At 40.6% G+C, this 15487-nt stretch overlaps 1 protein-coding gene across 5 annotated transcripts in view; it reads right to left on the bottom strand.

The window, feature by feature from the left end:
* SYNE2 (spectrin repeat containing nuclear envelope protein 2) overlaps positions 1-15487 on the bottom strand; it is a 231822-nt gene that overhangs the window by 131882 nt on the left and 84453 nt on the right. For all 5 annotated transcript variants that reach the window (XM_075614879.1, XM_075614877.1, XM_075614874.1 and 2 more), the window contains exons 34-46: positions 14410-15020; positions 13620-13799; positions 12358-12508; positions 11224-11382; positions 10391-10552; positions 9817-9918; positions 9210-9386; positions 8046-8206; positions 7604-7898; positions 6303-6452; positions 5073-5399; positions 4011-4106; positions 1968-2117 (exon numbers count right to left, since the gene is read on the bottom strand). In XM_075614879.1, coding sequence (XP_075470994.1) covers positions 1968-2117; positions 4011-4106; positions 5073-5399; positions 6303-6452; positions 7604-7898; positions 8046-8206; positions 9210-9386; positions 9817-9918; positions 10391-10552; positions 11224-11382; positions 12358-12508; positions 13620-13799; positions 14410-15020 — 2721 coding nt within the window. The remainder of the gene's footprint in view (positions 1-1967; positions 2118-4010; positions 4107-5072; positions 5400-6302; positions 6453-7603; positions 7899-8045; positions 8207-9209; positions 9387-9816; positions 9919-10390; positions 10553-11223; positions 11383-12357; positions 12509-13619; positions 13800-14409; positions 15021-15487) is intronic.

Genomic DNA, 15487 nt, shown 5'->3' with positions numbered 1-15487 from the left:
TGTATGACTTACGTCCTTATATTTGATATAAAGTTAAACTATTAAACTTTGGTCAAAACATTGTCTCAATTTAATATTTCTTGATCTGCAATACATTCCTTTCCTAGAACTTGTACAGTAAATAAAAGGTAAGTTCAATGAGGGGTCCCTATTTTAATGGGGAGGTTACCCCTAGATCAGGGGTGGCAAACTGCCGTACACAAGGGCCACCAACAGGTTAGGTGTTATGGATATCCCTGCTTCAGCACAGGTGGCAGAATGACTTAGCCACTGATTGAGCCACCTGTGCTGAAGCAGGAATATCCCAAATACCTGGCCTGTTGGAGGCCCTTGAGGACTGGAGTTCTATCACGGTGCCCTAGATAGCTCAACGAAGCATAGCTTAGCTTCAGCGTTGAGACTGAAGGAGTTAATTATGCGATGTTAAATAAACAAGATGGGGGTTAACAATCCCCATAAATCCATTAACCTATTTATTAGCTAAACCAGTAGAAGACGTGAGCCACACCCAAAAAAACGACTGATCTTGTTTACCCTAACGCAGACAGATGTGCAATTGCGGCCGTCTGGAAGGAAAAATCACCCGCATCAAAAAAATCACCCGCATCAAGACGAACGGTGGAGAAAAGGATAAACGAGGTGATGTCAATGGAGAAACTCACTGCTTTTCTTAGACAATCAGCTGATAGATTTTACAGAACCTGGGACCCTTGGATAGAGGGTTGAGTTGACCCAATTAGAAGGATACAATGAAGCCGCTATATGGGACTCAGAGGACCAGGAAGACCCACTTAAAGCTGCCGTTCAGTCTTTTTTTTTTTTTCATTTATTTTTTTTACTTCAATAGTTTTATGTGTGCAATCTCTAATTACCTAAAGAACTGTATAGCTGCCAATCAATTCGTTCTCCATGTATTGATAGGCGAAATTTGGTGACATAATTAGTGAAGGGATCTGTTTATATTCTGCTTGTCTCTCAGTGGAAGCTCATGAATATTCATGAGCACTCCTGCACTGACATGTGCTAGAGGGAGGGCAGGGCTGACAAAGGGGTGTGCCAGGGCTTGTGACAGGACAGGAAGGGGCAGTGCCTTAGCAAATGGCTGTTAAAAGAGAATACAAGAAAATTGGTCTTTCAAAGTTGTTTTTTTAAAAACAGAAAATGCTAAAAGTATTTTTTTCTTACTACAGAACTGATTAATTAAAAAAAAAAACACACATGCAGGATATTGCCTGAACTGCAGCTTTAACAGATTGACGGAGGGTACGGCTCTGGACCGGACTGGGTGTGTGGGACCGGACTGGGTGTGTGGGACCGGACTGGGTGTGTGGGACCGGCCTGGGTGTGTGGGACCGGCCTGGGTGTGTGCTGGCCGGTGTGGTGAAAAGGTGGAATAGTGCGACATCAAATGGCTCAGTGGATTGGTGGAAGTGATGGTGGAAGTGATGGTGGAAGTGGAGGCATCTACTTTTTTTTACTATTTTTCTTTTCTTATATTTCCACAATCAGTTGAACTACAATGCAATGTATCTCCAATATTAGTCATAGTATCCCATGTTATTTATTTTTTAATAAGAACTATTGGATCGAGGCTCTCCTGTATACCCTTGTATTGTTCTTGCTATTAATTTTCTTTATTAACAGTATTATTATTTGCATTGTGATGAAAAACCCAATAAAAAAAAATGTTTGAAACAAAAAATATATACAAGATGGATTTTCAACAGAATGAGCCAAATGATCCCGTATACGCGTGTGCGGCACGAGAAGAGACTTATGTGGCTCTGTTACAACCTTTTCTTTTTGCTTGGCATTGCAGAGGCGCCATCTGGCATCAAAGAGTTCAAATATACTTTGTTTCCATTTTTTTTTTGGTTTCTAAATAACATGCATTGTGAAGTTGATGTTTCCCGCCGCCTTAACTGAGTAATGTTCTGCACGAAATGCATTTCCGCAGCCAACGTTACCTGTAATTTGTGCATCTTTTGCTCGCATGATGAGCCTGTAAAGTTAAGAAGCTCTTCAGAGAAACTGGTCATCTCGCTATTCAGGGCGGCAGTGAGACTCTGATACTGCTGGTGTTCCTGCACACGGCTTCCTAGTATCTGCATTGCATCCTAGAATCAAATATAGAGGAATTACATAGTAAACAGGAATAGGATCAACACAACAGCATAAAGCAGCAGTACCTTCCCCTCCCTTCTCTTTTTGTTTTATTTTTTAAACATGCCCCCCCCCCCCATGTTGTCCACTCCAACAGGAACAAAATGGTGGTTTAATTCCCCAGCGACACATTGATCAATAGCAAGCCACCACATCATGCCTCGCAGCTTCCTATTGTCCCATGTGATGCAGGAGATTTAAACGGCCAGGAAGAACCAGTAATAGAGTTCCCAGTATGTATCTCAGGAATCGGGGGTCCCTGGAGCCAACATTTATGGGGTTTAGGTTTGGGGACCCCCTGCATCCCACCTGTGCAAAAACTTAGGGGAACTGCTCATTTAAAGGCAACAGTGTAAGAAAATGTAGTCTTCAATACATCTGATGTGAGTGCATTTTAAGTTATTTTATACAAAATAATGAGTTTAAATTAAAAGAACAATGAAGAAAACATTTCTAAGGCTGCGGCCATGTTCGGGGAGATGGCGCGGAGGCTTGCGCGTGTGTGACGTCACCAGCGTTTTAGCGGGAGAATTTTCTGGCCAGGCTAGACGCGATGGGGAGGCATAGCTCAGGGTGTGTCCATGATGTCACGGAGCTGGTTTGCCCTCATTGGGCGAACCGCTCACTTGACCTGGCAGTCACGCCGTGGAATCAAATTGAACTGATTCCTCACGCACCGCAGGCCCCCTTGAGGTACATGGCTGCGATCATTGCCCTAAGGCATTGTGATTGCGCCACGCGCGCACGCCTCCGCACGGTCTTCAGGAGTATGGACGCAGCCTAAATAGTAGGTTTTCTTTGCAATTAAAAACAACATGTTACACGTTAGTCTAACCATATGTATATTTTTGGGCTAACCTGACAAATCTTTCACTATTTAATTCTCCTCTTCTGGTGAAAAGCAATAAGCTTGGATTGTTATTAAAAAAATCACCTTAATTATTTAAACAAAACATTATGTGGAAATCTGGCCTCCATTATTTTGCCTATTGAATTTATCTTATGGAGATTCCCCATTGTTCTTCCTTTTGCACATGTCAGAGGGCAATCTCAAACGCTCAGCAAAAAGTCTTACTCCACAAGAAGGCTCACGGCCTAAAAATCATGCATTGCAACGTAATTTTCTACACTGCTTGGTAAATTAGATGCATTATGTGTTATATAAATGTGCAAAGTACACAGAATTGTTCACTGTACGTCATGTGAAGTGGCAATTCACACATAGATTCTGTTGTTGCTCGGTATCCTTTGACACAGCTGGTCCCCTTCTGTTAAACCTAATTTTTGAGAACTTCAAACGATTTTCCAGTCCTGAGATAGGAGTAAAAACCTATTTGGGGCAAAGCTGCATCCCAACATGAACTTGGCTCTAAGTGGATATTGGAGGGCAACCCAGCAGAGATTTATTCCAAGCATTTCCCAAACTGGGAGCTCTCCTAGTCCATATTTGCATTTGTCTTTCTATCTCAGTGTTCAGAAATAATAAAATTTTCATATATTTATATCTCTTGCTTTTTTCTTTACTTGAATTGCTAATCACAAACTTCCTTGCCTAGACATCAGACAATAGTGGCAACCTATAGATGCTCTTGGAATATGTATGGAATGGACCCAACTGGCTACCATGGAAGCCTTCACCATCCCCTAAAATATACTATAAAAATACAACTAATCGCTGAATCCAGAGAACACACAACATTATACAAGTTCCATGCAACAGACACGTTTTGGAGCTGTATTAAAGTGAGTTTCTTGGTTGGTTAATAGCACAGTTCTGATTTAAAATAGACAAAAGCTGGGTCAAGTTCTCATGACCACGGGAATCTGTTGAATATCTTTTTCTTCACCTGCACTGGAGGCTCATCACTCTGCAAGATATGCTGCATCTCTGCGGCTTTTGTATTGAATTCTTCCAAATTTTGTTCTAAATGTGGAAGCTCAACCTAAGAAAATGAAACATAGCAAGATATAATTTTACATGACATGTTTACATCACTTCAAGAAGAAGCCATTTATAACTGGGAGAACATCTGGTGGGTAGTGGAACTGTGGCGTCTACGTATTCTGCCCGTTCACTTTCGACTTGCTGTTTTAACTGTTCTTAAGCATTATGTACATCCGTGGTCTTGGTCATGTACCCGTCAAACAAACTGATTTATTCGCCATGGGCTATGGCCTATTTTGACCATTGACTACCATTCTAGAGTTAATTACTTTTGCACTTTAGTGTATAAACCCCCTAGTGTTTCTACCTTGACACAATTCCCCACTCTAAAGAGGTTACATAAAGATAGCAAGTTGTAGAGATAAGCAACTCTGGCAGGAAAATGATAGAAAACATACAGTATGCTGCATAAATCTGTGGAACTTTGCTTTATAACCTACAACCTGTTTATAATGTTTTACTTTGTTACTGGATAGAGGATCATTTGCATTATACATTTTCAACGCATTTCAGTTTCCTTTCTTGTTTTACTCTGTATAGCACACGCTCGTCAAGACTTCTCTGGCTCTATGGAAGGGAAGGGATTCTCGAGCTACTCAAAATAAATACAACAAACTGAGGGAGGTTCAGCGGGATAATTCACTATACCTGGAAGCGGGCGACTACAAGAGATTAGAATTGGCTCAGTGACTAAGGACACTGACTGGCACCGAGTCTGAACGAGGGGAACCTGGTTCAAATCCCGGTGTCGGCTCCTTGTGACCTCACTGCAAGTCACTTTATCTCCCTGCGCCTCAGGCACCAAAACCATAGATTGTAAACTCTACGGGGCAGGGACCTCAGCCTGCACAATGTCTCTGTAAAGCGCAACGTAAAACTAGCAGCGCTATACAAGAACATATTATTATTATAATAATTCACCAGTTAATAAATATAACACCAGTTCCTGTGATTAGCAACTTACTTTCTTCTTTTTTCGACTTCTTGCCCCTTTTTTCCCTTTGGCGCTCTCTGTGTGTTTAGGGAGCATTAAAGATTCAGGTTCCACTTTCTTTTCTGGTTCCATTTTCTCATTGTTTTCCTTCAATTCTTCGGACGATGGAGATTGCTCCATATGTTGCTTGAGTCCCTCGAGTTGTTCCCTGAAACCTCGCATTTTGCTGCGATACATTTCCATTGCCTCCTGAATCATGGTGCCCCCTGGTGGTGATGTGCTCTGTTGGACATATCCCGCTATCGGCAGCATCTGCATTAGAGCGTGTTCCATTCCGCCGAACCGCACATGTAACTCCTTCCAAAGGAAAGAACAGTCAATGTATTATTCTGTATGTCCTTCAAAGCTCCTCGCTAGCAACTTATTGCTTGTTGTGAACTTCAACACCTTAGCTGCCAGGGGTGAGCAAACTTTTCCGTCTGTGCCCCCCCTGCCTGTTCTCTCCCCCCCCCCCCTGCCACCCTGCTCGTGCCCCCCTCCTTACCTTGTCTTTGGCGTCAAATGTCGCCGCAAGGTCACATGACGTCATGTTGGCAACGCAATGTCACGTGAAATGGAGGGTAGCATGTACTCACAAAGCCAGCTTGAATGGAAAGGAGCACATTTTCCTATGACAGACAGGACAGGTCCAAGGACCAAAGTAACTGCCAGAAAGACAGGGGAGCTGGGCTGAACCCACCTTCTAGCTAAGAAGATTGGAAGGTTGCCAGGGCAACCAGTTAGGGCGATGCAAGAAGGCAAATGTAGCAATAATGTTGCGTTTTACACAGGCAGCTAGCTGCTGGAACAGGAGAAAAACATGCAGCTAAACTAGGGAGAACAGTTTTCTAGAAAGCTGCAAAGGGAGACAGAAAATGTGTAATCCTGTTCCAGGACACCTACCCTAGATAGATCAACTAAGTAAAGCTTAGCTTCAGCACTGAGACAGAAGCAGTTAATCATGTGATCTTAAATATAGAAGATGGGTTTTCAACAAAGTGTGTCAATAATCCCGTAAGAGGCACGAGAAGCTACTTATGTGGCTCACACATCATTGCAGAGGCGCCCTCTGGCACCAGAGAGTTAAAATACCCTATTTTTAAATTAAAAAAAAAGCTTTTTTTGGTTTCTAAATAACATGCATTGTGAAGTTGATGTTTCCCGGCACCTTCTTAACTGAGTAATGTTCTGCACAAAATGCATTTCCGCAGCCAACGCTACCTGTAATTTGTGCATCTTTTGCTCGCATGATGTGCCTGTAAAGTTAAGAAGCTCTTCAGAGAAACTGGTCATCTCGCTATTCAGGGCGGCAGTGAGACTCTGATACTGCTGGTGTTCCTGCACACGGCTTCCTAGTATCTGCATTGCATCCTAGAATTACATATAGAGGAATTACATAGTAAACAGGAAAAGTATCAACACAACAGCATAAAGCAGCAGTAGCCCTCACCCCACTCTGTTTATACAAAACATTATCTGGGTACCTGACCTGACTTCTCCATTAGTTTGCCCTTTGAATTTATCTTATGGAAATTCTCCATTGTTCGCCCTCTGACATGTGCAAAAGGAAGCTCTCAAACGCTCAGCAAAAATTCTTACTCCACCAGACGGCTCAGGGCTTCAAAATTACGCATTGAAACTTTTCTACATTCCTTGGTAAATTAGATGCATTGTGTGTTTTATACAAATGTGCAAAGTATACAGAATTGTTCACTGTAAGGTCATGTAAAGTGGCAATTCACGCACATATTCTGTTGTTGCTTGATATCCTTTGACACAACTTGTTCCATTCTGTTAAACCTAATTTTTGAGAACTCCATATGATTTTCCTGTTCCGAGATATACAGTAGGAAGCAAAAACCCATTCGAGGCAAGTCTACATCATAATATGAACTTAGCTCTAAATGCATATTGGAGAGGACCCCAGCAGAGATTTATCAAATGCATTTTCCAAACCGGGAGATATCCTAGTCCATGTTTTTATTTGTTTACATGCCTCAGTGTTCAGCGATAATGACATTTTTATATATATATATATCTGTTGCTTTTTTTCGTTACTTTTACTGCTAATCACAAACTTCCTTGCTTATTTGGCAGACAGTAGTGGCAACCTACAGATGCTCTGTGTGTTACGAGTATATAAGGGATGAAACCAACTGGCTACCATTGGAGCCTGCATTGTCTTTAGCCATGGTATACCCTAAAATATACTATCAGAAAATAACTATCGCTGGATCCAGAGAACACAACATATTATGACCAATAACGTTTTAATTCTCACAAAGAGCTAACAAAAACACAAGTAGAAATGTCAGAATCCTCCAACAAAAATATATATTTCAAATATAATTGAAACAAGCCAGTTTTACATTTTATTGGTATTTTGTTCCCTTACTATAGTTAGTTATCATATTAGTATTCTTTACTCTTATGGATTTTATAAAAAGGTACATATTCTACATCACAAAACAATGAGATCAAGACAGACACATAGAACCGAAACGATAGTAACATTGTCTTACCTGCAATTGTTTGAGGACACTTCCATGAACGTTTCTTATTTCTAACCATTGATCACCACCGCTGCTGAGACTGGGGCTGAGAAGAGCAGTTTCCTCTGGTTTTAACTCTTCCAGAGATTCCGTAAGTTCTTGTGCTTCCAGGAGAAGGGTTTTGAAACTTGCCAGCTGGCCTTCTTTCTCCTGTAAGCCAGGCTGAAGATCAGTGTGTAAACCTTCTTGCATCTTCATTAATTCAGTCAGCCTTAATCTGAAGGGTTCGAGAAGTGCGCTCTGCGTAACTCTTTGTTCTACATTCCTATGCAATGCAAAAAGATGGCACACCCTTAAGCAAGGCCAATATGTATTGGTCAAACTGATGACATGCACATAATACAAAGAAACCTTTTGCCACCAAGATTTATGAAACTAGACAATAGCAGAAAGACTTTCTAAGACATGTTACCTCTGGTGCTCAGTGGCTGATAGTGTGGGGTATTCCCACTGGTAATTCTCATGATCCTCCAATTTCGTTTCCGTAGTCATACTCTTGCCAGCTAAGAGTTTTTCATTACTTGCAATGTCTCCTCTTTGTGCAGCCCCATGAGATGGGACTGCATTGGTGACCTATAAGGAATGAGTCTCCTTAAAGCAAATATATTGATTTCACCACTGAAGATACATTGCCAAACACATCTCGTTTTCAAGTTCTTGGAAAGGCAGAGGAAGATAACGGGACAGATGTACTAAATAGTGCTATGTGTTAGCGTACCTTAAGGCCTATTCATGTACATTGTATTGTATGTCTTTATTTAAATAGCGCCATTAATGTACATAGCGCTTCACAGTAGTAATACATGTGGTAATCAAATAAATAACAGATAATATAATACATGTGCCGAGACTTAACTCTGTGTGGTGATACAACCAAGAGTGTAAGAGCCCCCATGTCCTCAAGATCAGCACAACAATGCTGCATGGGGCAGATTTACTATAAGGAAGGGCAAGTAATAAAATGGAGGTTTCATTTGTCCCTTTGTTCACTTCATGGTGGTTCATTGATGGAAAAGAAAAATATATATTTGTTTTATATGGTCCAGTAAGCAACAGCTTAGCCCCAACATTTTCAACAATTATTTTGAGGGATTTAACAACCCCCTATTTTTCTAAACAACCAAATTGGACGCCCAGCCAGCGAGAACCCAAAACAGATCTATGTCTATCCTCCGATTACTTCTTCAAGTCATGGAAAACAAATATCCACATTCCATTAAGCAATTTTCAGAAAAAGTGTAATATCCCCAGCCTGTACCAATCCAGTTTTCAGAAATCACTCACAAATAACATTGGTCACTTATCTAGAATGAAATGTGTTCTGATTTTGTGTTTCATAGCTTGATTATATCATACTGTATACACACAACATAAAGTCAAAACTGTATCCACCTGCCAGCTAATACTTACAGTGAAACAGTAGCATATTTCTTTTTAATACATTTAAAGCATGAAAATTATTTTGCACTTCAGAAGGTTTTTGCTTCATTACCAATTAAAAACAAATGAAATAATCGTGTAGATAGATGTAAGTGTAGCATTAAGAATATTGCGATGAAAGTAGTCACTGTATTACCTCCAAGACATCATCTGAGAAAGGTACATCGATTTCAGTTGATTCGGTAACTGTTAAATGTGCATCGACTGAGTCCAAGTCTTTACTTAATGCTGATCTACCAACACCACTTTTAGCTTTACTTGTTGTATACATGCGTATAGGTTCCATTTTCTTCAGAAGAGATGTTTTGAGAACCTGAAAAGTGGAAACATATACTTCTTACTCTAAATAACAGGAAATTGGATTAGTGAAACCCACTGTTCATGGTAGTGTCAGTGCCTCACATGGGATTCCTGATACGATGTAGGGGTTTCAATATTTCCATGCTATTATTTTTTTAAGAGACTTGCGTTTGACTATCCCATTCACATTATGAATTAGATTCTCATTGGAATAACTGAACATAATATAACATTAAAATGTAAATCAGACCCAGATCTGTTTTGACATTTTAGTACGAAAACCAAATCCGTGTTTAATATCAACTCGAGCCATTTCTCCATGTTACATGCGGCAGACACATGTTTTGGAGCTTTAGTAAAGTGAGATTCCTGGTTGGTTAGTAGACAGTAGCTGGGTCCAGTAATCATGAACCTCAGAATCCGTAGAGCCTCTATTTCCTTACCTGCAATTCCAATGGAGGCTCATCATTCTGCAAGATATGCTGTATCTCTGTGGCTTTTGTATCGAATTCTTCCAAATTCTGTTCATGAAGTTGGAGCTCAACCTGAGAAAATGAAACATATCAAGATTTATTTTTATATGACATGTTCACATCACTTCAAGAAGAAGTCATTCACAGCTGGGAGAACATCTGATGTGTAGTGGAACTGTGGCGTCTACGTCTCCTCTGTTCACTTTTGATCCGGGCATTGCGGAGATTAAGATGTCCAAAGGCAGTTCTTGAATGCTCATCTTAGAAGTCTACAGAGGTGGCATCGTTGCTTTACAACGAGTCATGGGGAATTATGCATATTATGCATAAAAGGTAACAAGTGTATTTAATAGAGATTTACCAAGCCTAAATTGGATTTCACAGATGATTTTTCTTGGTTTGCAAGTACACTCCAGTAGTGTAGTATATACATGAAATGTCTGAAATGTACTGAAAACACAAACCGTTTAGCTCTATTAACTGTTAATCAGTTATTTCGGGCCATCGTTCATATCGCACCTTGGGACACAGAAATATTACTTACATTTAACAATGCAACTTCATCCTCGGTTAGACCATAATCCTCGCAGAATCTCATCTTCGCCTGTACCCACTGTTCAATGTCCTCTGATAAATGAAGGATTTTGTTCCAGGCGCAGAAAGCGCTTTTCAGGTTTTCGGCATAGTTTTCCATTTTTTCGTTTATCTGAAAAGAAATCCACAGAAATAAACCACCAGTAACAAATAGAAAAGACAAACAGAAGAACCAACACCAAGTCCATGTGATTCGAAGGGTGGTTACATTTTATAATACAAAGTAACACCCGCAGATAATTTACTCCTCCACTGCACAACTGGGAAACGTGACAAAAAGGGGAACAAATAAGGCCAACCTTTTTATTTTCCGTTAAAAAAAGATTTTCTGAGGGAGAAAGTACTGTAGAAAAAAATATATTTTGAATGATCAGAGGAGCGCCGATTAATATAATTGGACACTGTCTACACTTGTATCATTATCTTGGCTGTAATTCCATATAGACCAAAGACGTCGATTGGGAATTTCGGCCCAAAACAAAAATCAGAATGGCAGCTTATGGGCATATACAAGTTACCCCTTAAGGTGCTATTACTTTATTTGGCAGAGATTAAACATTATTCTATTACCATTCAAGTCAAATATGTAAGGACCACAATTAGGTCATTGGTAAGGACCAATTAGTTTTAGATTAGTTCCCTCGGTTAGGATTTTGTGAAGCAAAGTGCTTGGGCCCCCCCCCCCCCCCCCGATCCCACCCCCCCACTCCGCACCGACCCCCTCAGCATTTCTAGGATGCAAGACAAGAAAAAACAAGGGAAAAGAAAACTGATGTTACATACGTCCAACCATTTGTCTACTATCATGCTGGCTTCATTCTGGAAAGGTGAATGTTCGAAGCTTTTCATTGTATTAAGGTGGAACTGAAGCCCTTTGCAGATGCTGTTTATCTGATCAATATTTTCTGAATGAGCATCAAACTCCTGTTTCAGTGCTTCAACCTGGAAGAAACACAAATCAGATGCTAAATACACTGTGTACCTGATGAAAATGTCTGTATAGAACAGGGGTGGCCAACTCCAGACCTCAAGGGCCACCAACAGGTCAGGTTTTAAGGATATCCCTGCTTCAGCACAAGTGGCTCAATCAGTCCCAGCTTCAGCACAGGTGGCTCAATCAGTGGCTCAGTCTTTGACTGAGTCACCTGTGCTGAAGCAGGGATATCCTGAAAACCTGGCCTGTTGGGGGCCTTTGAGGACTGGTGTTTGCTACTTCTGGTCTAGTCTAGATTATCTGATTGTTAAATTAAAAATGCACCTAAATAATCCCTCAACTGTTCCTATATTAAAGTAACACTGACATCTAGTTTCAGCAAAACTGGTTGTTTTTCCCACTGTAGCAAGAATTAAAAAAATACTCTCCGTTAGTAAATCAATCATATACTGTACACCTGTCACGGTCCCAAGGCTCAACAAAGTATCCGGACGCTCCTTCTCTTACCGTGCACCCCAAAACTGGAACAATCTACTGGAGACTCTCACATCCACCACCAGTTTAAGTTCTTTCAAAACTAAAGCTGTCACACATGTTAATCTGGTCTGTAACTGTTACATACGCCTATAATATATATTATCTCTAACTGTGCATGCAATGTCTTGTATATAATGTATACCCTGTTCACTTATGTAACTGTATTTGTAACCATGTATTTGTCATAACTCTGTGCCCAGGACATACTTGAAAACGAGAGGTTAACTCTCAATGTATTACTTCCTGGTAAAACATTTTATAAATAAATAAATAACACCTATACGATAATAATCAAGTTAAATGAATAGGTTGGTCTGTGAATTAATTTCAGGATGAACTGATTATATTTAGCAAAAGGAAGCCTTAAGAAAAAAAAATGAGTTCTTCTAAACTTGGTGACGATCACTTCTTTTGTGAAGATTGCAAAAGGACACTGAGAACATTACCTTGCTCATCATCTTCTGAAGATTTTCTTTTCCCATGTAGGATGACTGTTGCAGTATTGTATCCTCTCCTTTCTGAATGACAGATGTTAACTTAGTCTTGCAGCTTTGAAACTGCCTTAGATGTTCCATCACTTTTTCACATTGCTCTTTGCTACAGTGTAGAAGAGTTGTTATTGTAATGATGGACAATGTATTTTAACATTAAGGCCTCGCTCAGACAGGCCGCGTTGCGATGTGCGCGTGCTTACGTGCGCGCGCACGTCGCAATTTCTGCTTTGAACACTCCTACCGGCGGCAAAGTGCAACTTTGTTGTTGCGACATTTTGCCACCTCAACCAAAATGTAAATTTCGTGCTACTGTCGCATGACGTGAGCTGGTTCAGCCAATAAAGGCGAACCAGCTCCGTGACGAGTACGTTACTCCGCCTGCTACGCCCCCAAACGCCACGACCCAACTCCTGCAGTTTGAGCAGAGATCACTGGGCTGCAGGAGTGCGCGGCGGAGGCGCGAACGCAAGCACTCCGATGTAGCAGCCTGTCTGAGCGAGGCCTTAAGATACTACAACGGACAACAAGAGTTAACAATCGCACACTAAAACATTAGAAATATCATTGTAAACTTGAATGGATATTATTTAGTATTAACACAAAGAAAGGAACTGGGAGAAGTGCTGCATGACGGAGATTATAAATGGGTTGGATTAAATAAATATTTTAAACTTAACATTTAGGAAAAACTGAACAGGGTAAAGAAACCTCATATTTCATCACATTGGAAGAGTTTTTGCCTTATTAAAAAAGTGACTGTTTTCAAACAAGTCAGATCTATAAAAGCGTGAAACCAATGTTGTATTTTTGGAGTTTATTCTGATTTCTATGATGCCATTTGGTCATTTTTCAGAACCACAGGCACTGGATAAAATGTAAAGTCATATATTGATGTGGGGTATGTAACTTAATTTAAATGCCCCGAAATTATGCTACAATGGGAGTTTTAATGTGACTTACCTGGCAATATAATCCAAAGGTAGGTTCTGAAAAACATTTTACTTGGGCAGAACCTAGTAGATCTATAGATCCAGTGTTGTAGATCCATAAAGCCGCAAAAGGGGAATCTGGCCCATATTTACTAAGCAGCGCTATGCTACAAGACTCCTTCCACCACTGGAAGACACCCCACAGGCTATTGAAGTAAATGTGTCACAAGGTGCCCGATGGCATCACAACATTTAGTAAATACATGACTACGTGAATTGCCTTACCTTTCAATAATACCGAGTCTTGTATCCTCCCACAAAGCTTCTATGAGTTCACACTGTTCTTCTCCTTTATAGTCTCTCACTTGGGCGGGATGTAGAAGTTTAGTTAAGCCGTCAATGATGCCCAGTTTTTCAGAGGCGCACGCATCTAATTCCTTTTCCAGGTTAGCCAAAGATTTCATCCTTCAAATGAAACAAAACCGGACGCACATGGAATGTACAGTTGATTGCAAAGCTAACATTAAAAGAGCAAATAACGCCGCTTCTCATTCACCGGGGAGAACACCCACTCCAGAGACATTTTAATGTCTCCATTGGTATTTCATGTATGTACTGTATATACATTTTCTAATGCATCGGTTTCCATCCAGTAGTACAACTGCTGATGGTGATACCCAAGAACCTACAAAGAGGTACTCGGGTTCCCTGTAGGTCATTTTTTGTTTTTAGAAGTGTAGCGGTATATATAGTTTATGACAGCTGTAAATACGGTAGTTGGTTGCATGGGAAGGTAAGTTACTTTGTAACAGGGGCACACAGCAGGAAGAGGCTGGTTGGAAACCGCTGCTGCAAGTCAAAGTGAATGTAGTAACGCGGGAATGGAAGTATACAGACATACACAGATTAATATATACTACTACTAAGGGACGGATTCTATATGTGCCAAAGTGGCCGATTGGGCCAAAATTCCCCATTGACTTCAATGGAGAATTTCGTCCAAAAACAGCCTGATCGTCACATATAGAATGAACCCCTAAATCACAAACCTAAAAACACAAAAAAAAACACCCACCTCAGTTGTACAGAATGAATAGTTGGATCCTTTAAACCAATTCTACCCATCTGATCACGTATGTCTTGAATACTTTTGCAAAAATCTTTCTGTCGAGTTGTCAATGTCTCCTGGACCTCCCTTTGCTGCAGATTCTCCAGTTCTTGCAGCACAGCTTGTTGGGCAATTTGTACTTTGTCAGAGAACACAGCAATGAGTTTCTGGCAGGATGTTTCTCCCCCACATTCTGGATCTTCCAGGCAGACCTCCACTGTTTGCAGACTGTCATCAAGCCTTTCAGCCTCCTCCCTCATTCGGGAAATATCCTTCTGTAAGGCTTCAAGATTTGTCTTCTTCTTCTGCAAAGTTGTTCTGTCCATCCCCATAACTGAGCCTTCTACTTCAATGGACTGTTTGGTTGTTACAAAGGAAGTCATAAACCCTCCCAAGGCTTTGAGGATAGTCTCTCTGTCTCTCATAGTTTCATTAGTTGCTTCTAATTGCTTTTTATATTGATGCACAATGGACTGGGCTGCTTGGAAATCCACTGGAGCTAAGCATTCGACAACGTCATCGGAAGATTCCAAATTGTCACATTGTTGAATCTGACCTTCAACAGAGCTCTGAACATCCTACAATAAAAAAAAAAGTCTCAAATGCATTTCTTGTCTACTGTAGGTTAACAACTTGTAATATAAACTAAAAATACAGTAAGCATAACTATACAGGTTGAAGAGGCTTAGGCTACGGGAATTTTGAAACCTCATGCAGCACTTATCATCTGAGATTTGACTCCAAAAGACTGTTCTTGGTCTCGAGGTTCAGCAAAGTATCCGGCCGCTCCTCCTTCTCTTACCGTGCACCCCAAAACTGGAACAGTCTACTGGAGACTCTCACAGCCGCCACCTGTCTAAGTTCTTTCAAAACTAAAGCTGTCTCACATTTTAATCTGGTCTGTCACTGTTACATACGCCTATAATATATATTATCTCTAACTGTGCATGCAATGTTTTGTATACAATGTATACCCTGTTCAACTTATGTAACTGTATTTGTAACCATGTATTATTTGTCATCATAACTCTGTGCCCAGGGCATA

The sequence above is a fragment of the Ascaphus truei genome, chromosome 9, assembly GCF_040206685.1.
Source record: "Ascaphus truei isolate aAscTru1 chromosome 9, aAscTru1.hap1, whole genome shotgun sequence".
NCBI lineage: Eukaryota > Metazoa > Chordata > Amphibia > Anura > Ascaphidae > Ascaphus > Ascaphus truei.
This window is presented reverse-complemented; position numbering and strand designations above follow the sequence as displayed.